Here is a 26,652-nt window from a genome sequence, read left to right on the forward strand (position 1 = left end):
TCTGTAGACAGTGGGATCTAACAAGGGGAAGCTTGCTATAGAGAGTTGTATGATTCATAACTTGGAAGTCATCATACAGAGCTTTGCTTCCACTTGAATCAAGGGTGCCTCAGGAAATTCACAAAATAAATGGTTTGCTGCTTAACAGGAGAAACCATCAATGATGAATCTTTGGTAACTTTAATAAAGAACAGTATTTGCTCCAAGAGTTGCATTTAAGTGTTAACGGAAATAATGAATAGTAGTGGGAAACAATTTAGTAATATTTAAATTTTAAAATATTTTAACAATATTTTTCCCTAAAGAGCTTTTATTTCCTTAGTCTTAAATATTTACTCAAAAAATTGTAGCCAAGGTGCTCAGCAGGCATTTTTACTGCTGAATTGAAGGATTTTTCAGTACTAAGCCCCAAATGCTGACTAATATATAGTCTTATCCTACATGGTAGGGAACATTTTAAGATAAAAAATGTATTTTTTTTTCTCTTTAGGCAGAAAATATGAATTAGGGGAAAGAGTAGGAAGGTAAAGATGAATTAGAGTAAGCTTAAAATGAGGACAAGGAAAAATAACGACATAGCATGTTTGGGTTATCTTTCTCTGATGGGCATAGTTTTTTCCTCTCTCTCCTCTGGACCTTGACCCTTATCAGTCTATTTATAATCTTCTAGTTAAAATGAGCTGCATTAGTCACATTAACTGCACAAGATCCATTCACCCTCACATCTGCTTACTTTTCCCTTCAAATCTTATTTTCCTCACTCACCTTGAACTTTGAGACTCTTGACTGCTCCTCTTGCCTCCCCTCCAAACCAGTTACAGATAGTCTCTTCTTCGCCGTTGATTCTTGTCTCTCACTTTATTTTGTGAGCGCACTTCATCACCAGTTCATCCATCCATTAAATATATTTGCTGAGGGCCTACTTTGTGTCATTGCCTAAACCCAATGCCCCTACTTTCATCGCCTCTTATTTACAAGAGAAAATAGAGGCCATCAGGCATGGGCTCTCTTCATGGAGACACTCATTCTACCTACTACCCTAGTTCTCTCCTTTGTTTTATAGCTAGACTCTTGGAAAAGGTTGTCTTTGTTTACAGTCTCCACTTCCTCCCTTCTTATTCATTCCTTAAACCACTGTAGCCTGGCTGATGTTTCCACCACTTCACTGAAGCTGCACCTATACAGGTGAAATAGGAGTGACCTCCTAGTGACAAAAGCCACTGGATGCTTTTCAGGCTTTATCCTTCCGGATCTGTCTCTGGAATTTGACACTATTGCACACTCTTCTTCATGACACTCTTTTCTCTGTGGTCTTCTTTGGCCATTGCTTCTTTCTCCTCTTGCAGGGCCCCTTCCTCCCGCTGCCTCCTAAATATTGGTGCACCTCTTTGTCATGCCCTCTGCTCTCCTCTTTTTCACTTTGCATGCACTCTCCGGGGTTGCTACTCACATACGCTGATGAGTCAGTCCTAGATCTAGAACTTGTACAGAATCATAGGTTCAGCTTTCTGTTGGGCAACTCTTTCTGCGTGTCCCACAGACACCTCCAAGTCAGCAATTTCAAAATAAGCCCCCAGGTAATTCCTCTGCACACTGAGGTTTGAGCAGCCATCTCTTAGGGCCTAGCACAGTGTCTAGCGTCACATTCCACCTGGCCAGCTGAAGTCAGAGGACTTCTTGAAAGGAAACGTGTTAGAACCAGGACTATCACAGAGGCTCCTCCCAGTGTTATTGACTGTGTTCATGTGTACTCAATAACAAAGGAGCATTGGTTTAAAAAGTCATTGACTTTTGATATCCTTCCAGTAAGTTTGAAATGATGTGCCTTTTTTCTTATTGATTATCATCAGTTTGGGGTAGCAAGTGGCAGATATTGGTACCTTCCTTTGGAGACGGAAAAGCCAAAGCCCAGAAAGAGTTAAGCGTAATGTGTCCACAGTCAAAAAGTGATTAAGGAGTCACAGATTGATTGATTCATTCATTCATTTACTCAATAGATAGTTACTGCGAACGTCAATTATGTGTCAGGCATGATAGAAATAAAGTGGAGGGGCCGGCCTGGTGGCACAAGCTGTTAAGTGCGCGCGCTCTGCTGCGGCGGCCCGGGGTTCGCAGGCTCGGATCCCCGGCGCGCACCGACGTATTGCTTGTTAAGCCATGCTGTGGCGGCGTCCCATGTAAAGTGGAGGAAGATGGCCATAGTTGTTAGCTCAGGACCCATCTTCCTCAAGAAAAAAGGGGAGGATTGGCATCAGATGTTAGCTCAGGGTTAGTCCTCCTCACAAAAAAATAAATAAATAAATAAGGAAATAAGGAAATAAGGTGGAGCATCAGATAGCATTTTGGAATAATGGGATGTCCTTTGTGCTGTGCTGCTTCTTGGTCCCTATCTTCTTTGCTCTGATTTTTTCCATCTAATTAGTGATAAATGATAATACTATGCAAGTGTTTACTATGGGCCAGACACTGTTTTAGGACTTTACACATACTAACTCATTTAATCATCGTGACAGCACTTTGAAGTCCATAACATTATTATTCCCATCCTACAGAGAGAGAAAGTTGGGCAGTAGGAAGTTTAGAAATGTATCCTAGGTCATACAGCTAGTAAGCGATAAGGCCAGGATTTGAACCAGGCATTCTGGCTCCAGAACCCATGCTCTTCGCCACTCCCTTAGCTTTACTAGCCCTTAACACTAACAATATACCCTTCTACTCATCTGTTTATGATGCTATATCTGTGGTCTATGACAAACTAGTTTTCAACATGCCAAAATTAACTTGCAGTTTTCATAACAGACATTTAGACTTACTTTGCTTTCTTGAGATATCGCCCCTCCATCCCCCTGCATTGGCATTGCTTTTTCTAATCTGAAATCAGTAAAAAAGGAAGAAAAACTTGCACTTAAGCACAAGTGGTTGTGACAGGTTGCTAAATAAAACTGGTTCAACTGAAGTTCTGAGATTCTTGAGAAATACTGAGAATTTCTTACAAAAGAACTTTTCCTTATAATAGGAAATCATGGGTCATTGCACAGTTATAAGTGTCTTAGCAAAGAGAAAATGTGTCTTGAGGCTACGAAGCATAAAATCTTAATGAGATTATTTGTGGGCTGCTATTTATGCATAATTTTTAGACTATTAGAAAATATGGGGCCGGCCCCGTGGCTTAGTGGTTAAGTGCGCGCGCTTTGCTGCTGGCGGCCTGGGTTTGGATCCCGGGCGCGCACCGACACACCACTTGTCCAGCCATGCTGAGGCCGCGTCCCACGTACAGCAACTAGAAGGATGTGCAGCTGTGACATACAACTGTCTACTGGGGCTTTGGGGGAAAAAAAAATTAAAAAAACATTTAAAAAAAAAAAAAGAAAATGTTTTCTGTGTGTTTACTATCTTAAGTTTCTGCTGTTGAAGCTTCACATAATTTTGAGGTCTTCATGGTTGTTGAAAGAAAAAGAAAAAAATAATAACAACAAACATTTATATAAGAATTTGAAGCTTACAAAGTGCTTGCATACACAGTAGCTTACTTGATCATCCTCTTTTTACTCTCTTAGAAAGAAGACAGAATCACAAGGATATCAATAGATGTTGAAATTTTAAAAAATTGTCAATGTTTTCTGATGTGGTAATCCTAAACTTATTTGGAAAAAAAGTCAAGTATGAATCAGTGAAGTGTTCAAATTACTGAATATTATGAAATGAAAATTTCATTACTCCAAATTGCATATAGTAACTTTAGGGAACTGCTTTATTGGGTGGATAACAGTAGCGGCTAGTTGATAATCCAAACCATGAGGCCTCTGAGGTGGGTTGAAATCCCCCTTCGTTCCTCAGTTTTGTGTTTTTCACGCGCACAGTCCCACCTCCCTCCTTCACTAACCAAAGGTTACTAGCCGAAACCTGCTGGAAGGCACACTGAGAGTGAGATGTGCCCCTGGGGTTTTTCTTTGCATCAGGGAGAATTCCTGCTCTGGGATATTCGTGTCCTGGCCACCACTCCTCAAGAGATGGCCACATTTCTCCTAACTTTAAATGAAAACTCTCCATCCCAAAGATAAACGTCAGCTCGGCCTCAGTCTGAATAATCACAAAATCAAAATTGGGCAGGCCCACATGAATGGGATTTTTCTGTTGGTCTCTACCATGTCCAGAGCATTAACAAAACAGATATTTGTACAAAGGGTGCTACTATGTAAATAAGCCTGCTCCTTTTTGATTATTACAATTATACAGGAAAAGGCCATCTGTTTTGGTAGAAACTATGGAAATATATCTAGGTAGCCAAGGAAAAGCTGAATTGTTAGTGAAGGATGTGTCACACAGACAAGAAAATAATTTACAAAGCAGTGGGTAGAAACTATTTTCAAACACTGAACAAGTGAGTTCCTTCAACTGATTTTTGGGTGATGAGTGAGTGGTGTTGGTTTGTTTTTTGCTTGACTGTTTATTCATTTTTTTTCCCCAGAAGAATCTCTTATTCCTGTAAAGTCAGAGTGTAGGCTCAGCTTCTTTTCAGCTTGGACAAAATGAAAAGTAAAATTCATTTAATACTAATTATAACCTGCATAAGTCTAGTGAAGAGAAACTTAAGAAATGTAATTCTTGTTTTCTAGCTGAGCTTCAAGGCCATATAATTAATATAATTCAATCACTTCTTACCCATTTTTTTTCTGCATGATTTAAGACATCAGAATTTAATTCATAGCCAGAATGAAAACCGGACTTAGGAAAAACTTGAAAAGACTAGAGAGGGATTTGCATTCTGCTGCATGGTTGAACACGTCCCTAAAGTAGCAGCTTTAGAATGCCATGCCCTAATAGAATTCCCCGTTGAAAACTGGCCAGAAAAGTGGCTTCCTAGTGCCCTTCCCCTGTCCGCACCACTGTGAATTGTCATGAGGACCCTGGATATGAACCTAGAGGGCTCCACAGGATTGCTACACAGCCTGACAGAAGGGCACTGGTATCACTGGGCAATCTGTGCTCTGGTTTATAAGCCCCAGGCTGTGGGTTTTGGAACTGGCCAGCCACCTTGGCTCAACCATAGATAAATATTCCTGGGTTCTAAGTAGGGTGGGGAATTCAAAGCCCTGTTTTTCCCCGAGTCCTTCCACAACCAATCCATGACATGTTATGAGTCTGAGTGGAGTGACCATGTTTGGAGGGGGAATAAGGGAATGCTTTCTACTACTAATTAATACGTACCCCCCTAGCAGTCCCTTTTTCCCTTAGAAATGAAGCCACTTGGAGGGCCAGATTCTAACCCTACTGTAGCCATTCACCTGGACCAGCTTTACCCCTAGGGTCGTTGAAACCTATATGAAACGATTTGAGAGGTCTTGAGCAGTGCGTTCTACCCACCCAGTTTTCTCACATTCCTCCTCCATTTTGAGCTGAACCTTGAAGTTTCACAGGTAGACTTTCATTCTTTAAGTATATGGTTTTGAGCCCTTCTAAAATGGAAGTCCCACTATGAAGTATATTTAAGATATTATTAATAATTTATACCAAAGTATGAATTAGTGGAGGTTTTTTTGGTATTGACAGGAAGAAAAATAGAAGACGTTGGTTGGATGAAGTGTTGGAGATGGGATCAGGCCAGGTGGTGGAGAGAGGGTGCAGAACTTGGAACAAAGGCAGAAAGCAAGTTGCCACCTTCACGTGGGTGGCCTGGGTGAGGACTGCAGTGACTTCTTCCCCACCAGAATTTGCTCCCATGCTTTCAGTGACACAGGGCATCCCATTTTCCATTTACCTCTCCCTTCTGGCAGGGAAAGACTTGGAGGTCTTTTACAGCTTTGACTCTTCCTTACCCCTTCTAGATGTGGTTCCATTTCCTTTCTAAGATGAAAGCTTGTCTTTGTGCTCTCCCAGAATTGTTCCAGGCAGCAGAACAGAGTGAATCCTTCCAGATAAAAGACTCTGCTGATAAAATGGCAGATTGTTATCAGAGAAGTGAAGTGAGGGGCGTCAAGTCCCTTCCATTAATTACCTAGTTACAGCTTTGTTTATATCCTGTTCATGTGGGGGCATGTTTTCTTTGGACAGTTTCTTGTCTGTGTTCTGAACTGCAGTCTGATGTTTGTAAAAATCCCAAAGGTCAGGGAATAGTGGGTTCCTTATTTTCTGAAAGCTTTAGTGGCAAGGAAGAGAATATCAGAGTTTCTATCTTCCATCTGGAAGGAAATGGACAAACGCTTGGTTTTGGCGGTTCATTCCTCACCTCAAGCATACAAACCCTAGTGTATTGAATGAACTCTGACTTTGAATACTTAGCTGAGAGGTTACCTGGAAATAGAATGACCTTTATCTCTGTGAAGCCATGAGTATCAACCATGAATGACTGGGTATCTGGACATTGAGGCCAGAGTCTAAAAGGCTCTGAAACTTCTCAGTAAATGTACTTAACGTCACTGAACTATAGAGTTAAGAATGTGTAAATTTTATGTTATGTATATTTTACTACAATAAAAATAAATAGATAATACTCGCTTCCTGGCAGCTCCAGTACATTGGTCACAGTTTTGTCAGAATAATCATTGGAATAATAAATGAAATGCTTTGAAGTATAGAGGGCAGTGGAGAACTTTTCTGTGCCTTGTACGAACTGGTGATACAGATTATAAACTAAATGATGCCAAATTCCACCAGTCTACCCAGGGTTCAAATACTAGCAAATGTGGCCAAAGCCATAGAAATCTGCTGATGAAATCATGAAAATGAACGGAAGTGATCCAGATTGTTTAATTTTCTTTTGAAATGTTGTATTTATTACATCTTAGCACCCAGAAGTTAAACAGTATTGAATTTCACACACAGCTCTTTATTTTTAATCTTAGGTTGAAGGTTATGTCCTTGGCATGATTGAAGAATGACTCATACAATTTTCACTGACTTTTTTTTGGATGGGCAGGAAGGAAAGCTGGGGAGTAAGATGATACTGAATTGAGGCTAAATGTATTAATTGATTTCAAATGGAAGTAAAAAATGTCACTTAATGATTTTCTTATTTCGTTTTATATTCCTCTGTGTACTTCCTGTGAAGATTCTCTTGAATGCTACTTTTAAAATGCAATATAAAGTATCTCTTGGCCACAAAAAGTAGCCGTGGAATTAGCAGTGATTTTCTTCTAGTAAATGTATCAAACTGTGTCACAGCCAAAACCTTCAGTCACGTGGACATGTTAGAGGATGTGACCAGAATTCTTTATTGACATGTTCCCCATCCTAAAATACAATTAGCATGAAATTAATATATTAAGCTTTAGTCACAATCCAGGGAAGGACTTAAAGGTAATATGATTCTCCTTATAATTAGTAACCCAGTTAAATGCTGGAGGGCTTTAGCCATATAGTAATGTACCTTGCTTCTGAACAAAGATCACCACCACCACTGAAATTGTATACTTGTAACATTAGTATATTTTTAATTAGTAGTAGAGTATGTATGTGTGTAATCAGTTTTGTTTCATCTTCAAACTTTGTGCAGCAGTCTCCATTGTGCATTCATTTGGACTATATTAAATAATAATACACTAGTTTGGTTTCTGTTTTTTCAGAATTTGGCATGATTCAGACTGGGATGAGTTGAAAGTTACCTTTTCACTAGGGAATAAGCAAATTATAAAAATAAGCAAAAATAAAAGATATTAGGAAGCAGGTTTAATCTATTCAAGATGGAGGGGGAAAAAATCTGTTTTACCTTAATAATCACATGGAATCCTTCTGCTAAATGCAGATGAGTTTAGTAAAGCTGGCCCAACAAATGAGGCATTGCTTGCTTGAACAGTTTGAGTTGTCAAGTGTATGTAAGAGTAATAAAATTGAATTTCTTCTAATATATGTTATTGTTGTTCAATATATATGGTGGTAAAAAAAATATATAGTTTGGGCACACTGATTTTTGCAACTAGCACATGTTTTGGAGTCAGACAGACCTGACTTTGAATCTAGCTTGTCCATTCATACCCTTTGTGAGCTTCGGCAGGTCACTGAATGTCTCTGAGCTTGTCCTAGAAGAACATGTGGAAGGTTTGGAACATTGTCCTGGAAAAAAGCTAGTTTTTGTTTTTTAATTCTTATATGATTAATTGTTAGGATCTAAGTATTTATTGATTTGATTCTTTAAAAGAGCACGTGGAAAAGTTAATTTTGGTCATAAAAGTTCAAAAGAAATAGCTGGGCTTGTTTAATCTGAGGAAGAGAAGATTTGGGATGTTTTAGAGATAAGACTGGAGGCTGAGAAGGGAAAACAAGACAGGATGTATAACTTAACTTTTCTAATGTATGTGAAAAGTTATTCTTAAAAACAGCATTATTGAGGTATAATTGTTATAAAACAAACTGCACATTTAAAGTGTACATTATTTATATACCCATGAAATTGTCACCACTGTCAAGATAGTGAACATATCCATCGTCCACCAAAGTTTCCTCTTGCCCTTTTGTAACCATCTCTAACAACTCCGCCCTATCACCTGGCAACAGCTGTTCCACATTCTATCACTACACATTAATTTGCATTTTCCTAGAATTCAATAAATGGAATCATATATTATGCATTCTATTTTGTCTGGCTGTTTCACTCAGCATAATAATTTTGAACTTCATCCATGTCATTACATGTATCAGTAGTTTGTCCCTTTCTGTTGCCAAGTAGTGTTCCATTATACGGATATTCCACAATTTGTTTATGTACTCACCGGTTGATGGACATTGGTGCTCTGTCTAGTTTTGAGTGTTACAAATAAGGGTGCTAGAAATATTCATGTACAAGTCTTTGTATGGACATATGCTTTTATTTCTCTACAGTAAACACCTAGGAGTGGAATGAGTGGGTTGTATGGAAGGTGTACGTTTAACTTTTTTTTGTTTTTTGTGAGGACGATTAGCCCTGGGCTAACATCCGATGCCAATCCTCCTCTTTTTTTTGCTGAGGAAGGTTGGCCCTGGGCTAACATCCGTGCCCATCTTCCTCTACTTTATGTGGGACGCCGCCACAGCGTGGCTTGACGAGCGGTGCGTCGGTGCATCCCCCGAACCCCAGGCCACCAAAGCGGAGTGCGTGCACTTAACTGCTGTGCCACCCGACAGCCCCGTGTATGTTTAACTTTTTAAGAAATTGCCAAATTATTTTCCAAAGTGATTGTACCATTTTACATTCCCACCAGCAGAAGATGGGAGTTCTAGTAGTTCTGTATGCTAGTCAACACTTGGTATGCTCGGTCTTTTAAATTTTAGTCTTTCTAGTGAGTATGTAGTGGTATCTCATTGTGGTTTCAGTTTGAACTTCCCTAATAATGAGGGACATTGAGCATCTTTACACGTGTTTATTTGCCATCCATGTATCTTCTTTGCTGAAGTGTTGGTTCAGTTTGACCCAATTTTTTTATTGGGTTGTTTGGGGTTTTTTTATTATTCAGAATATATTCTGGACACAAATCAAAAAGTTATTCTTTTAGGCATAGATTCATTTATTTCCCTGGCATGTAGAACCAGAAAAACAAAATTAAGTTGCAGCAAGAAAGAGTATAACTATACTTAAGGAAGTACTCTTTGCCTGTGACACTGATGTGGGCACTGGGACAACCAAAGGAGGATGTAAAACTTCCCTGAAGGTATTTAAAAATAGGGCTGGAATGGTCTATTGGGATGCTGTAGGCATACTGATGTTTGACTCAATTTACCTAATTGCAGTCTTCATTTGAGAAAAGAATCTTCCCTGGGGTGGATCTGTTGCTAACATCTCAATATTCCTTGCTCTTTCCTGCTGTTTTTTCAGGCTAAAAAAGTTCAATTTCTTGGAATTTTTCAAAACTTTCCATGTACTTTATGGTTTTTAAAAATTTATTCTTTCTGATTTTAGCTTGAAGTGTTGCTACAAAACCTGAGGAGGGTTATTCAGGGGCATTAATTAGCTTTAGCAAAAACAAATTGCAGTCTCTGGAGAGTAATCAAATTAAAAGAAATGCTCAAATTTCTCTCATCCAGCAGTAGTACAAATCATTGTTTTAGCTGGTAGTGTTGGGAAGATTCATTTAACTCTCTGTAGAGGCAAAATAATTAACTAGATTCTAGAGAAAAGGTTCTACATGATTAAAGGAGTCGGGGTTGTTTTCGCCCACGGAAGGGAAGAGTAAGGGGTGATTTAATGACAGGATTCCAGTATAGTTAATGAAGGGTTTTCCTGTGTGTAGAAAACACTGGTCGTTTGTTCTTCAACTCCAGAGATGCTCAAACTAGAGAAAATTGGCTCCAACTATAGAAAGATTGAGTGTGGTTAGTGTTAGACATAAAACTTTTATTATCAGCATCAATATTATTGTGAGATGAAGCAATGGAACAAGTCGAGAGAGGTCATAAAGATGTTTTAAAATAAAAAAGATAGCTATCTGCCTGGAATGTTTAAATGTCCGTTGAATTATATGATTGTGTTATTGAAGGGGACCTCAGAGATCACTTATTCTAATTTCCTTTTACAGATGAGGATGTGAAAGGACATTATGTAACTTGCCTGTGGCCACATTGCTAGATACTAATATTTTAATTTGAGGATGTTTTACAAGTAGCCTCACTTAAGAGACACCAAGGGGATCTGGTAAGAGTTTCTGCTTCACAGTAGGTTCACTCCACCAAAATAGTCCCTTAAGGCTGATAACTATGTGTATTATTTTTTCCTAAGCCCATGAAGATCCTGCCAATGTACTGAACTGTATGTGTCTCTTGTCATTAAAAATGTTCAAGATTTTTATTCTTGGACATTTTGAACTTGTCTCTACATGAAAGACTGGAGATGCTTTGACCCGAGGTGATCAATATTGATAAAGGACAGCAGAAGTCACCGCCACAGTCTTTAGGGAGCTTGTCCTAGTCTAATATAGGGTTCTTCATGAACTTTTGGTTGATGGCTGTGCTAGAAAGACTACAATTTGGTGGATGACTTTAGGTCAGTTATTATATCCTAGTGACTAATTTGCCTTCCTTAAAGATAATACATTTGAAAGCTTTAGGTTTTGTTTTGTTGAATGCTAGTTAGAGCAGTAGGAAACATATTTAGGCCACCAATTCATTGTATATAGGATCTGCAAATATGAGTCCAAACCATTGGAATTAGTGGGATAAATTGCTTATAAAGGATTGCACACCCGTTACCACAACCGAAAGAAATTGGCACAATGCACAATGTACTTTCTTTAACTGTGGTTACATTTTATTTGGTAACTCATCATTCTGCACATGTTCCCACTAGACCATCTAGAGCAAAAACCTACATATGTTTATATAGTATTAGATACTTATTTCAGAGGGTTTTCTGTGAGTATTAAAAATGAGATAAGATATTTGAAAGTACCTAGCACATTGCCTGACATCTAGCAGACACTCAGTAAATGTTCCTACCTTACCTTCCTTTATCCTTCCTTGGGTTTTAGCATGGGTATTGGAATCTTTCAGAAATGTGACAGATTTTTATCAGAAGGGAAGTTAATAAAATTGTTCACATTTAAAAGTGTTTATTTTAAAATTATCATCAATGTATGTTGAGCACTCACTTGACTCATACGTTGCTTAGATTTTACAAGATTTTAATGTCTTTTCAGAAATAGACACCTGAAAAGTCAAATTCTCTTGATCCAAGAAAGATTTACTCAGCACCTAGGATTTGTCCAGCCAGTCTTGGGCTAGATTTAGGGTGCTTTGAATGCCAGAAGGAGAAATTTGTATTTAATGTGGCAATAGAGAGCTATCATAGGTTCTGGAACACTGGAAAGCTAAAAACAAACAAAAAAACTTTTAAAAACGAGACCAAAAACATTCCTTTCCAAACCTTCCTCCTAAATATATATATTAGATTAAAAAGAAGACTGTAAATTCTCTCTATATCTTTGTGTAGGTTCTTAAATTGACCGCCCGGTCCTGTGTTTGTGAACTGAAAACCATTTACTGTAAACATGGAACCACATGCTCTAAAGGTTAATGGGGTAGGTTTCACCTGTATGAAATCACTTTGAGAACTTTGAGCAGTGACTGTCACCACGAGGAGGCTCAGCATGTTCAGGACTGTTTTCTCCGGCCCACTCACTACCTGCAAGGAAAGGAGAAGACATGCTGAGGCCAGGTATTATGTTCCACCCCTTTCAAGAACCAGTGGCTGCCTGAATGTGTTCATCTCTCCATCTTTTGTGGAGCCAGAGCAGAAACAATGTGAGGGCTTTTGCTATTGAGAGGAATGTGCAGCTCTTTTACTCAATTTGCACAAGCTGCAGCCCTGTGCTCCTGCCCTGCACGCAGCTTATCCCAGCCTGAGAGCCTGAGGGTAGATTCAGAATGCTTTTCCAGCTGTCCATGAGAAGACCAGTAGACCAGCATGCGGCTTGTTGATCCAGGGTCAGAGAGAAACCCCACAGATGGACTGGGAGGGAAGATTATGCCAAAATTTCGAACTAAATCTAGTGGTTATTTTCATTGCTTAGGAAAGTTTTATGCCGTTTATGTTAGAGTTTTGTATTTTTTCCAGTTTATAATACTCCATTTTATTTTGAGTGAAGACTGAAATTAATGATTCCCTTTTAATCTCTAGGCTTCCAAAGTTCTTATATTTATTTTGCTGTAAAGTCTTTTCCATGTTTTTCCAAGTCAGGAAAGAATGATTGTTAAGGTATACCGCATCTCACTGCTCCAGAGGAATAAACCCTTCTTTCCAGCTGTCCAGAAAATTTGGTTGGAATCTGAAAAAATCAGTGTCAAATTGTATTTGTTGTTATCTAGGCAAAAAAAAATGAAAGAATGAAATGAAATTTCAGATGAAATATAATTTTCCTGCTTCATCTCTATGTTTTGATATCAGCAAGTAACCAAGGATTAGCATTCAGAAATCATGCATCCTTTTGTTTACTTAAGATGTGTTTGTAATTCTAAATAATTAAAGAGCATTAATCAAAGAGCTTTTTAAAGTAAGTACCACACTGGATACCTTCTCCCATCCCTGTTGGAAGAGTCCCTTGCTTTATTTCCTAACACTGAAAGGAATAGTATGAATGCAAGTAGCCATTGCCAGTTACATCCATGACCCCATGTCCTTGCCATGTACGTAGCCAAGTGCTGTGCCCAGTTCTTGCAGGGGCAAGTGGAGGGATGTCAAAGTGATGGAGGCTGATTCCCAGCTCCTGACAGCTGCCATTTTCACCACTTTGGGATTAACAGCCTGTGACTAGTCAGCCTGGGTAAAGCCTTGGTAACCTGGAGGCAGAGGGGAGGTGACCTTAAAAGGATGTGTCTTCTACAGCTTAGACTCTGGTTGGGCTGTCCCAGGTGGTTACACGCTGCAGTTTTCAGATGTTCTATTGTGGCTTATTATTGTCGGCATTTCTTCATAAAAATATTTTAGAAAGGTTTTAACGTTTAAAAATATTTTTAAAAGGTTTTGCTCTCTGCAAAAGTTAATTTGCAAAGAGCAGTTACTGCTTTGAGCTGCCCAGTAGATAGACATTTAAACTAAACATTCTACCTACAGATACATATATATTTTTTTGTCCATGAAAGCTGGAAATGTGCAATTTTTATCTTAGCTACTGTCTACTGCGCTTATTTCCCCCTCAGTACCCCAACCAAGGATTTTAAAAAATCAGACTTCAAAAGTCCTGAACCCATTACCTTTCCAAGAAATATATTTGAATAAAGAAATCCATGACCTGTGCAAAGGGCAAGATTACAGTAAATGCAACTTTTAAGTGCTGGTGGTTTGAGTTGCAGGAAAGGAACAAGTAGTTCAGGTGGTGGTAGGCCCTTTGATGAACTGAAAATTGGTATAGGAAGAACAAGTGGAGAATCTGGCAACTTTGATGGGCACTGAACTCACCTGAGAATGTGGAGAAGGGCTTCAGGAACGCCACATTTATAACAAAAACATATTTAATAGTCACAGGACATGCTGAAATGTCTGCCTTTTCAAATTCAGTGGTACAAACTTATTTTTTTAGTGGTTTCTCGCCTTTCTGCGTGCACACAGACCCACACATGTACGTGTTTCCTGAAGGCAAGATTTGAAACTAGGAACCACATAATAAAAAGGAAAAAGAAATCTTTGGTGAAACGGCATTAGAATTGACAAAAAATAGAATTTGGGCCCTAGACCTGAAGAATAAAGGCGGTGGACCCTCATGTAAACAAGTCCATTAGCCCCAAAGAAACTCAGTCTTCCTTCTCAGCTCTGTTGGTGGGAGGGGGAAGAGTCGGCCTTGGTGAGTGCTTGAAGCCTATCTGGAATAGCGAGGCTCTGTGTTCTCAGCCAGTTGTTGAGATAGAGAACACTAGAGAGTTTGTACATGCAGATAAAGCTTTTAAGTTTGAAAGTTATTCCACCTACCAGATTCAATGATAGCTACCATTTATTGATCACTAACTTATAGGCATTGTGTTTTTTCTGCATTATTTCATCTGAGCTTCACAACAGCCCTATGAGGTAATTACTCCTCCCCATTTTATAGAAGATACAAACTTAGGAGGTTCACAGACCTGTCCAAGTGACAGGACTTGGATTTAAACTCAGGTCTGCTGGATTCCAGAACATGTTCTTAACTCCTAGGCTATAAGCTATATTATTCAGAACTATAAAGACCCTCTTTCTGCTCTCAAGATCATTTTGGTCTAGCCAACCTGATGCCCAAGGGCTACTGTGAGGAAGGCAAATGAGATGTACGCCCTGCTCGGACAGATCTGAATTTGCAGTTGCAGTGATATGGGAAAGAAAGTGATAGATTCTTTTTTTTTTTTTTGTGAGGAAGATCAGCCCTGAGCTAACATCCATGCCAATCCTCCTCTTTTTGCTGAGGAAGACTGGCCCTGAGCTAACATCGTGCCGATCTTCCTCCACTTTATATGGGGCACCGCCACAGCATGGCCTGACAAGCAGTGCATCAGTGCACGCCCGGGATCCGAACCCGGGCCGCCAGCCGCAGAGCGCGTGCACTTTAACTGCTATGCCACGGGGCCAGCCCCAGAAAGTGATGGATTCTGACAAGAGGAAGTGCAGTCAGATTTTGCAAAAGGAGTGATACTTGAGCAGAGTTAAGAGGATAAAGAGGAGTTCCCCAAGTGTACAGGGTGAAAGGACATTGATTCCAGTGAGAGTGAAGTGCAGTGTGCAGAGGCACTAAGGATGAAACAATGGTTGGCCTGACACAATATACATAGAAAGATTTTTTTCTTTCAAGTAGTGTAACCTGAGGCCTCAGCCTACTCCTTCTCACCCAGCCTTCAGAGATACCCTGCAAGGTAGGGTTGTCTCAACTTTTAAGATTGTCAATAGGTGATCATTCTCCAAGAGCAATCGATCATACTATATATGAAACAAGACCATAATGGCAGGGCATGCTTGAGTAAATTGAGTGAGAAGCTTGGGGGTAGGTCAGACATAGTTTCTTCAAACTCAGCCCAGCTCCCAAGATGCTAATCCCTTGGTCGAGTAGGGGCATCTAGAGAAAGTGGATGATCGTTTTCGTCATCAGCAGAAGTTTGGGGCTTCTGATTTGTATAAGGTACAGCTTGACCTCTGGAAAGTGAGGATTAGGGCTGGAGCTTGGTCTGGGAATGCAGAAGACCTGGAGAACATTAGATATGTCAGTGAGGGAGAGTAGAAAGGGATATTGGCTGGATCCTGAAGCAATTCTGAGACTTATCTGAAGACTGTCACTCTGGGTCTTGTGGAATGGGGGACTCACTCAAGGCCACCAGGCCTCACGGAGTCTTCTCAGTTCAAAAATACCTCTCCCACATTACCTACAAATGTTCTCTCAACCATTCTGCTTTGCTGTGAGGATTATATGATGTAATACATGCAGAGCTTTTAACACTAATTCTGGCCCTCTGTAGATGCTCAATAAGTGTTAATTATTATCAGCATCATTTTTATTGTTCTGCTTTATATTCTACCAATCAGAGACTGGTTAGTTCCATAAGTCATTCATGCCTCAGTGTGATTAGGTTGAAGAAGTTACTTTGGAAACCTTTGGCCTTTCCAAGGCTCTGAGGATTTTGAGGCAACTACATTGTGAAGTCTTAGAAAGATTGAATTTTGCAGGTGGACAGACCCTAATTAGAATGCAGGATTTGCCACTTGCTAGTTTTATGACCTAAAGTATGTTGGGAAACCTCATTTTCCTTATCTTAAAATAGAGATGGTGATAATGACCTTATAAGGAAGATTTAGTGAAGTAAATAAAATAGTGAGTCTAAAGTACGTAGCCAGTCCTGGCACACAGTAGTCATTTAATAAACCTCGGTTCCCTTCCTTTTGACTGGATGCACTGAGGGGCAGTTTGGGTTCATGAGGGAAAGGTGCAGGCCTGGCGAGGGCACCTCTTTCATGCCAAACCCAAATGTTCTTTCTACCTGACCCCACTTAGTTTCAGCTGGACCATGATCTCCCAGACCACCCACACTGAGTGTCCTGCCTCAGTTCTTCTCCAACAGCCTGTGTTTACTTTTCAGGGCCCTGTGAAGCATTGACTGATTAGCCCATCTTTCCCACTGGACTGTAGGTTCCCTGTGGCCTGGGCAGTGACTTGGCTCTCTGAGTCTCTGGTGCTTAACCCAGGGCATGCTTGGCTAGGCACTCAGTAGATGTCTCCATGCCTAACCTACAGTTAGGGGGAGCAGAGGCAGTTTTGGTGATGTCCAACCACTTACCTGTGAGACCTTTCGGGAAAACTGGAACAGATTCTGAGGGTAAATAGAGAAGGGAAACACCTGGAAAAAAACTTAGCCACCGTTCTGTGAAACTGGGTAAAGTGAGGGGATGATCTCAGAAGAGTGGTCTTTCCTGGTCAGAATACTATATTCTAAACTCTCTAGGGTTCCTGAAGTCCAAAAGTGTGTATCATCCTCACTTGCAGGTCCTTTATCTCCTCCAGAAAGCCACTCCAGGTCTCCTTCCTGCTCTCTCGTCTGTGCCGCTCCACACCTGTGTATGTCTCCGTGGGTACTGCTGATTTGTGATCAGGAGGCTGTCGATTGGGCTCCCCCTCTAAACTGGTGGTTCCCTGTGAGCAGTGTCCTATTTCTGCATCTCCATATCTCTAAAGCAAAGCACATACCTGGCAGTCACACTGTGTGCAAAGGAGCAACTGTATATCCTTGACCTGGGTCTGGGAAACGCTCCCTAAGGGTTTTGGATGTGCGTCATGAACCTCCTGAAATTATATGGGGAAATGTGTGTATATGTTCATAAATCTATTTTCTCTTGTGAGAGAGTCCACAGTTTACATTAGATTCTGAAATGTTTTCATGATCTTACAAATGTTAAAAAAAAAACCAAAAACCCAACTCACTTGTTTAGAGATTTTCCACATACTTGTAAATTAAAGCTTGTGCTTTAATTAGATGGGAAATATTTTTATGCTTCCTCAATTTCCAGGTGTGAGCTACAGCTTGGAATAGCCCATGAGCTCCATCTTGGAGCGATGGATGGCGGTTCTGACCCAGACGCTGCTGCTTACACATCCTGGAGGGTCCACTTAGCTTTTCTGAGCTTCATTTTATTTTTCATCTGTTAATTTAGGTTTATAATACCCTCATGTCCTACAGGAATATTACATAGTAAAGAGAGAATACGTGTGGGGCTGGCCCCGTGGCTTAGCAGTTAAGTGCGCACACTCCACTGCTGGCGGCCCGGGTTCGGATTCCGGGCGCGCACCGACGCACTGCTTCTCCGGCCATGCTGAGGCCGCGTCCCACATACAGCAACTAGAATGATGTGCAACTATGACATACAACTATCTACTGGGGCTTTGGGGAGAAAAAGGAGGAGGATTGGCAATAGAGGTTAGCTCAGAGCCAGTCTTCCTCAGCAAAAAGAGGAGGATTGGCATGGAGTTAGCTCAGGGCTGATCTTCCTCACACACACACACGCGCACACGCACACCAAAAAGAGAGAATACGTGTGCAGGCATTTTATAAACTGCTAAGAGTTGTACAATTGCAGGATGCAAGTATTATTATTATAAGTCTGTCATTTTTCATGTTACACAGTGCCAAGAACACAGTAGGCAATCAATAAATATGTGATTAAAATGAACGTGGAAGGGTTTATTGGGGTAAGAGGGCTAGATGTTTAAAGACTCTGTTGTCTACGTGTGCCATAGGTCCTGTGGAGCACCTGGTATTCAGGCCTGCAACACAGTCAGGGCTACTGAGGAAATGATTTTCAAACTATGGTAAAAGTAGAAACAATCTTCGAGATTCCAAATCCATTTGCTTTATTTCCAGGAAGAAATTGAGATTTAGAGAGCTAGAGGCTGTCTCACTTCTTTTCAGAAGTGCTTGAGCTTCTTCCTCATCACTTTTAATGGAGGCCAAAGGATAAAAAAATCTCCTTGCCTTCATATCATCAGTTTGTTGTCTTACCTTCTTAAAAATGGTATAGCATTCACACCACAGTCTTAATTCTTCTGTTGGGGCCACTTAGAGGCCTGCGGTTGCTAGAACATGCTGGTCCTATACCAGACACAGGTACAATGCACTATAAAAACGTATTTCCAAAGCACCTTTTTTCTTGGAATGTTTTCATAGACATCACATCAGAGCACTGGGTGTAGATTATTGCCACCACTCTCAGCTCCACTGAGACCCAGAGAGGTACTATGACTTGTCCAAGTCACAAAAATCAGTGTTCAAGCAGGATGAAAATCCAGGTGCTCTAATTTTTCGTCCCAATAGCCACTAGATTCTGTGTCCCTGAAGAGCATATCTGCTTGATTGTGGCACATTTACTGAATGTAAGAAGACTAGAAGACTTTATCCAGGGGAAAGATAGATTTTAGCTTCAAATATATTCCCCTCAGGGCTGAAAAGACTATGTTTATATCCCCTCACACTCCAGGCAACATATACCTGGAGAAAAGCTAAATCTCATCAGACCCCCTCCCAGCCCCCAATAGCTGACGAAACAGTAACCTGGAAATGTTTTTTTGCTTCATGTTGTGTGTTGACTATAATCTTTCCTTCCATTTAAACAATTTGCAATGGAGAGGAGTTTGAAATTACATTTAATCATTGCTCTATAATGAATGTTACTTAATTAAATATTACTTTAGAAATAGGCTTCTTCTCTTTTTCTGTAATTGCATTACTTTTTTGAGGGGAGGTTTTGTTTTGCTCTTTATCCTGATGTGTGCCTTTGGAAAATACCCTAGTACAGGGTATCCAAAAGCAGAAAATTCTGGCACTTTTCCCACTTTGCATTCTTTCTCCTGTGTGGATGCCAGATTCCTTTGGGAAATCATCATTTGCAAAAGGTCAGGAGCAAAAGGAGGGGCATTCTTTAGTGTACAGTTACTGCTAATTAGAAACTAAACATTTGTAACCATGTCAAGAGTTATTTGTATTTGAAAAGAAACATTTATACACAAGAGCCCTTTCGGTAACATAAAACACACTGTAACACGAAGTGTGTGTGTTGGAGGGTTGGGGGACAGACAGATGGGGAAGCTTCTGACAAATGACTGTGCTGAGTGAGGTCATTTGCTAATTAAATCTCAAAGCATTTTCAGAGTATTTTCTTTTCTCTGTCAAGTGAAGTTTTCTCACTAACCACCCGCCCCCCAACCCCTATGGGCCAAAGCAAACTGCGTTATTACTGTGTTCGCCAATTACAGATTAAACATTTAATCATGTTAAAGGAAAAATAAGTGAGAAAATGGGTGAGTTGGCAGAACCTAGTCAAAGACCACTGGGAAATCTCTAAGTACCTACAGTAAACTTGGCCTTCCAGTGTCTTCCCATAATGTGACGTAAGGTGAGCTTTTCTCCATCCTGAAAGCGTGTGCTGATTGACCTATCTCACGGACCTACACTCTTAGGGAAAAAAAATGACACAATGTTTTGACTTACCCTGTACATCTTTCTTCTCTCTCGCTACCCTAATCCCCATGATGAAATTCTGCTTGGATCGTTCCATTTGTACAGAAATTGTATCTGTACTTTTCTTGTCATATTAAAATAAATGTCAGTGATACCTCCGGGATGTTAAAAACATTTCAGTCATAGGGCTTTTTGTCTCTTTACATGCTAAGCCTACATGGCCACATGGGCCTAATGGCCCAGATCTTACCAATAATTCCTTCTTGGAATACTGATTAATTTTAAAAACAAAAAAACAAGAGGCCATCTCTTTCCCCTGCAGAGTCTGCTATCATCTGATCTTCCCCATCCTTGTCTTGGCATCTAAGATGTTTCTATAAGTTGAGTTACTTTTTTAATTGAATGAAAGAGCGTGAAGTCTTGAGAGTTCTAGTCAAGAACTTATTTAAGCTAGAACTTACCATCTTGGGCTTTCCTCTCCAATAATAATATATCTGTGAACGCTCTCAGGGGCACAGTTTCAACAAAATGGTTGTGGACTCTCAGGTTCTGAGTGTTTGCAGAGCAAAGAGGCCCTCAGATGACCTACCTTGCCAACGACCTTTGTGGAATCTGAAAATACCACTTGTCCATGACTTTCACTTATTTAAGAACTGACTTCTATTCAAGCGCTTTTGGTGTGAGTCAGCCCAGAGGCAAGGATTTGGTGACTTGAGGGTCCATCTCCTGTTGTCTTGACAGTAAGTTCAGATCATATAGTCTGCCATTTATGGCATTCCACAGTCTGGCCTGACCCACTTCTCAGCCTTAAGTTTCACTCTTATTCATGAGCCTCTACTTCAACCAGACACATCTGCCTATTCCTTGAGCATTTCTACCATTCCTTTATACTACTGACTCTGGCTGAAACAACTGCCTGGTTTCTTTTGGAGTACTTGAATCATGCTTGCTTCCTGAGTTCATCCTTCTCAATACCACAACCCACAGTCTTATCCTCCTGTAGCCGTAATGTCAAGATCACTTGCTTATCATTTTTCTGGAACTGTCTCGTGCTTTTGGTCGTCTTTTCAAATGTACTTCTCATCTTGCCACCTAGAGTATAGTCTCATCAAAGACAGCAATGACTGTCTTATTTCTCGTGGCACTTATCATGGTGCTTTTGTTCATTATGAGTGCCCAATAAATGTTTGATTGTTGAGGAATAAGCTGTTTTTGCTACCACCTGTTTATTTTCTTATTCCCAAAGCCTATCTGCATTTCTCCCTGTGACAGCATCATAGATATTCATGATGTTTATAAGAAAAGCAAAGTCACCTGTAGAACTAATGCAAATACAAAAAAATCCAACATCATTTGGAATAAGGAGCAACTCCCCCTGCCCCCAGCTTGGAAGTCCCAGCCAAAGCTAGATAGAACATCAGTATATCCAAAGGCATGGATGAAGAAATGAGTATTGAATGGTCTTGTGTTCTTATTTCTTCCCAGATGTGGTGACTCACCTTTCTACCGCTCCCGTGAAATGGCAGCTCGTGCCTTGGTCCCATTTGTTATGATAGATGAAATTCCTGACACCATCCGAACTCTCTTGGCCAAACTCCCCAACTGCACTGACCAGTGTTTCCGGCAAAACCATATTCATGGGACACTTCTTCAGGTAATTAAAGTTAGTCTGTGTGACTTCTGTCAAACACCACAAGATGAACTTTGGTTTCTCATATACTATTTCAGGTGAAAATTTGATACACAAGCTTTTAAACTTTGTAGAACTTTTTTTCTATTGCTGAAGGAACAGGTATGTCCTAGGTGTGCTTTTTTCATCATAATCATGAATACAGTATTACTCTGTGATTCAGTCAGATCATCTTTTGCATTAAATCCTGTGTTTTCTACAGCATGCTTTCCCATTTGGACTTACCTCTCTGAACCAGATAAAGTTTTGTCTTTTTCATCAAATATGCCTGCAGAACATTCTGGGCCACATCCTGTTCAGGGTGAAGTTGTGAGCATTCCTTACAAGAGAGGTTAGCCCAGGAAGCACAGGGAGAGCTATACACATCAGAGAGAGTTTGCCTGCTGCATAACATGGAAATATCAAACCCTACTTCCCTGTTTTCTCTGTACTACAAAAGAGACTTTTTTATTTATTGTTTTTAACTTAAAATTTCTTCTAGAAAAGACTCAAGTACAACAAATGAATGAGAAGTAGACTTCTTAATGAAACTGTCCTTTTTAACCCCTAACTATAAACTTGGGGACAGTTGATGTTGGTGAGAAGATCTGCTGTTCACATGGCTGCTGTGGTCACTCACACTGGGCAGGGCTGGGATGGGATTTAAATATCAGGTCATGTTTCTGATTTGTGAGCAGAGTTGAAAGATGGCCTTGAGATCCCAATATATGTTATAAGCTTGAGGTCTATGCTGCTGACACGGAGGCAGTATGTAGAGTGGTTAACAGCATGAGACTCTGGAGCCAGACTGTCTGGGTTCAACCTCAGATCCACCACTCACTGCCTGTACATCTGTGTCTTCATTTTTTAAATGAGTGTAATAGTACTGTATACCTCATAGGGATTTGGTGAAGATTAAGTGAATTAATGCATATAAAGTGCTTAGAACAGTACCTACTACACAATAAGATATGTAGATATAGATAGAGATTATTACAATAGTTTTAATGAGCCTGTGCTATAATGAAAACTAATATTTTGAGTAACTTATTCCCTCTAGGTGAGAATGCAGGATAGACCTATCTTCTTGCCTTCCTTCCTTGGTTATTTTATATATTCAACAAGTATATATTGAATGCCTCCTACATACTAATGTGTCACAGTCAAAACAGTGACTAAGTCAGTTCTTGCATTAAAGGAGTTGAGGAGGAAAAAAAAAGACTGGAAAATGGGCAATCACAGCATAGTGTGCTAAGTGGTAGGGGAGCACATAGTGGGGCTACCTGACTGGGGAATCAGTGAAAGCTTCCCAGAGAAAGTGACATCTAAGCAGAGAGCAGAAGTCAGCCAAGTGAAGGGAGGGAGAGAGTCTCCCATGCAGACAGAACAACATGGAGAAAGGCTCGCGGGTGGGGTGGGGGTGGGAGAGTGAAGAGTCACCCTGTCTGGGAACTGCAAGTTTGGGGGGGTCTGAAGTTCTAGGTTGGCAGGTCTCAAACTGGTCTCAGGACGTCTTGACCCTCTTAAAAGTTATTGAGCATCCCAAAGAGCTTTTGTTTATCAATATTTAATTAGAAACTAAAACAAAATCTTAAAACACAAGAACTCACAAGCACACATTCCATTAGTCATTAGAGTGATGACATCATCACACACCTTGTAGCCTCTGGCCAACTCCACTGTACACTTGTGAGAAAATGAGAATAAAAGAGGAAAGTAATGTCTGAGTATCAAACTATTTGAAAATAGTTTAATCTTGCAGCCTTCCTGAAAAGATTGTGTGAGCCCCAAGGGTCCCAGATCCTCTGGTCTGTGTTATATACATTATGGATCTTTGGTAGTTTCTTTAGTAGAAACTCTTAAGCACTCATCTCCCTTGGTCCTTACTATATCCCTGTGGTGAAGAGAGGGGCAGGGGTTATTATCTTTGTTTCAAACATGGGACCCTGAGGCCCAGACAGGTTAGATCTCTTGATTCTTGTCAGAGGCTGCTGCTGCTTTGAAGGGAAGGGGCTGGCAATAATGAGTCATGCTGAACGGGCTTTTCCAAGATTCACAGATTATGCAGCTGAGTTAGAAGGAAGGCTCAGATTGTCAAGGGGGTTCAGCCATCAGATTTTCTTTATTGAAGATCCACTCTTGGCTGAACTTTGTCAGAAGTGAGTTGGATTTGCTTCTTTGGCTCTTTCACCAGTTGTACAAATGGGCCTCCCAGCCTAGTTTCCCACACACACCACTAACAAGTCTGGCTTGTGTTTTACCAGTGTGCCCAGCAACAAAACAGGGTCTGTTGTTCTGTCTCTGTTATTCTCAAATTTACGTTTTTATGCTACATAAAATGTGAAACACTCTGAGAAGGTTAAAAACTCGCTGTAACTCTGGGCTGGCTGTGGCTGCTGCTCTTATTCCTGAGTGCTGGCGAGATGAAGGGCTTGCTGGAAAAGAAATAACAGTATGAGTGTTGGGTGTTGTGTTCATGTTTGTCAGATAGATTCCTGCCTTTCTCAAGACTGGTTTATACCCTGGTGAAAAAAAGGAAGTCAAAGGCATGTGAAAATCTTTTTGTCGTGTCCATTCGGGTGTCTCGTCTGTGTTGTAATAGTTCTGTTTCACCCTGTTGTTCTTTATGGGGAAAGCACCAGGAGTTAAGATGGGGAGGGCTCTTTTTCTCTTTCCTTTCTACAGCTTGTAGATTCCTTCTCCACATAAAGCTACCTTTGAAATCAGTAAAAGGCCTGCACCTGGAAAAGAGATGTTAGGGATTGAAAGGAATAATAATCTCCATGGGACTTTCAGAGCCAGCTAAGTAAATATAAAATTGTTATTTTTTCAAAAGCAGGAAATCATTTTGTAATCAGAAAACAAATTCTTTCACAGAACATTTTCTTGAATTATACATTTCAACTTCTTTGAAAAATGTTTACATAAATATATCAAACCTCAGAGTATTGCTGTAGTATACCTTGAAAATGAGAAATATGCTGATCTCTGAATTATCTGGGGCTATGGAAGAAGGACTCAAATTATAGGACATGCAAAAAAAGAAAGAACATGTGGGATTCGTTTCTTAATCATTTTAAAAACCAGAGGTTCATAATTGCAATGTTGAAATAGATGGAAGTAATGCAATCAGAAAAGGTGAGATTATGCAGCAGGTTCACGAGAGCCAGTGGTAAATGACATTAAGTTTCAATAAAGGCTAGATAAGAGCCATGGACATTACCTCATTTAGGAACAACACTGGCAGGGCTACCCTGTCTTTTAAGTAGAATTAACCATCTGTTTTTGTTGCCAAAATTCTTCATGTTGAGGACTTAACATTATTACTAGGTTACTTATCACTCCTGAGAAATCATATTGGAGTTCAGAAAGTTCTCTTGTATTGAGGAAGAGTTTGGCCAACAATCATGATTTATTCTTATTCATGGGTACTTAACTCACCTTTTGGTGATTCATAAGGAAATATATACCATTTGAAGTAAAAATTTGAATTTTCAGTTGTTTCATTTTCTGTCTATTTTGGTTATTTTTCTGATGGTATGAACATTGAAAAGGTGATCCGTGCTTTCTTTGATTAAGCTCTTCTATATGGGTAAAGTGAAGTGGGCGGTTGAGGTAATTTAGCTTCTGTTAAAGCAGAAAAACCACTTTTGCATTTATCTGAACATTTTAGGCAAAAGTATTCTCTTTTTTTTCCTTTCAGTCAATTCAAATAATTACTACAGTTCTGCACATCCCTTTGCTGGTATTAAATTTTCTCAGTTTTTACCAGAAGAATCTGTTGAACACTTTAATTCTTTTATTCCACCTTCACCCCCCGCCCACCACCCAAATTTGGAGCCTTGATTTGTGCACTTTGAGAAATCTTAGTCAAAAAGATTCCACTTTTCTGGCTGTGGAGCTGAGTAGCAGTGCTGCATACTTCGGTTGACATGAAATATTAGCCAGGGATAGACTTTAGACAGCCTAAGCCCACACATTTGGAAAGTTGCCATAGAGAAGTAAAATGAACATTTTGAGCACCTCCTGCGTCCCCTGTGAATTGCATATGTGATTTCATTACTGCTCTCAGCAACCCTGCAAGGTAGGTGTTATTCTCCCCACCCCTCCCCCTGTCTCAGTCTCTGTCTCTAATGAGGAAATTGAGGTGAGCCTGAGAGAGTGCCTTGTGTAAAGTCACAGAGGTAGTCAGGGGTAGAGATAAGATATTCAACTCTAAAGCCTGTACTGTCTTTCTCTTTCGAACGTGCTGCCTCTCTGATAGTTGATGTGAATAACAACTTTTTGTGCCTGGGGAAACCAAACCAAGAATCCTTCTTCATTCAGTTTGTAATCCCTTGTCACTCAGTTGGTCTCCTTAAATCTAATTTGATATGAGACTACAACATTGGAAACAAAGTTAAGTCTGTCAGTATTATAAGGAGGGACAGAGGAAGTCCACACTTTCTGTCGTCCTTCAGGGCGTGACAAAACCTCTCAAACATGGGCAGCCATAGGAATTGTAGATCCTAGGCCTGGGAGCTGATGGGACCGTGAAAAAGTGGTCAAGATTAAATTCAATTCAGTGGACACTGTGGTATGCTTGCCCGGTTCTAGGCATGGGTGAAAACACGAGTTTGCATTTTAGGCTCTTACCTCCCAGTGTTGGGAGCTGTGAGTTACAAACCAGGTGAGCCATGTAAACCCTCAGGGACTAGGGAGCGTATGAATAACAGAAATGAAGACGAGGCAGAAGATAAAGCAGCCAAACAGGGCATCAAGCCTGAAGGAGACTGAAACGAAGGCCATGTCTGCTGTAGTCTGTAACAGCCTGATGTAGTCCATGTTAGGGCTAGAGTTAGGGTCTTTATGGGAGTGGAAACATGGTGCTAGGCTGAGAGGGACAGTATGAGGACAAAAGTAGAGGCAGATCTTGGTATTACCTGTGTGGAAAAGAAAAGCAGAAAACCAGGAAAGAAAGAAAAGTAGGCCAATTCAGCCAGCTAGTTGTCTGAAGGAATCCCTTTTCAAGAAACAGGGATAAGACCAACCATCCTTTACTCTCTGAGAGAAGCAGTGGAAGCAAATAGAAAACCAGTGGTAGAGGTAGCCTTAAGTATAAATTCTATTGGAGTTTTCTAAATAAG

General features: G+C 40.3%; 1 protein-coding gene across 3 annotated transcripts in view; it reads left to right on the forward strand.

The window, feature by feature from the left end:
• The window catches only part of THADA (THADA armadillo repeat containing), a 313,262-nt gene that overhangs the window by 145,500 nt on the left and 141,110 nt on the right, over window positions 1–26,652 (forward strand). For all 3 annotated transcript variants that reach the window (XM_087436835.1, XM_087436834.1, XM_014792321.2), the window contains one exon: window positions 21,343–21,511. In XM_087436835.1, coding sequence (XP_087292961.1) covers window positions 21,343–21,511 — 169 coding nt within the window. The remainder of the gene's footprint in view (window positions 1–21,342; window positions 21,512–26,652) is intronic.

The sequence above is a fragment of the Ceratotherium simum genome, chromosome 11 (genome assembly GCF_057802395.1).
Source record: "Ceratotherium simum simum isolate JZ-2026a chromosome 11, ASM5780239v1, whole genome shotgun sequence".
Lineage (NCBI taxonomy): Eukaryota > Metazoa > Chordata > Mammalia > Perissodactyla > Rhinocerotidae > Ceratotherium > Ceratotherium simum.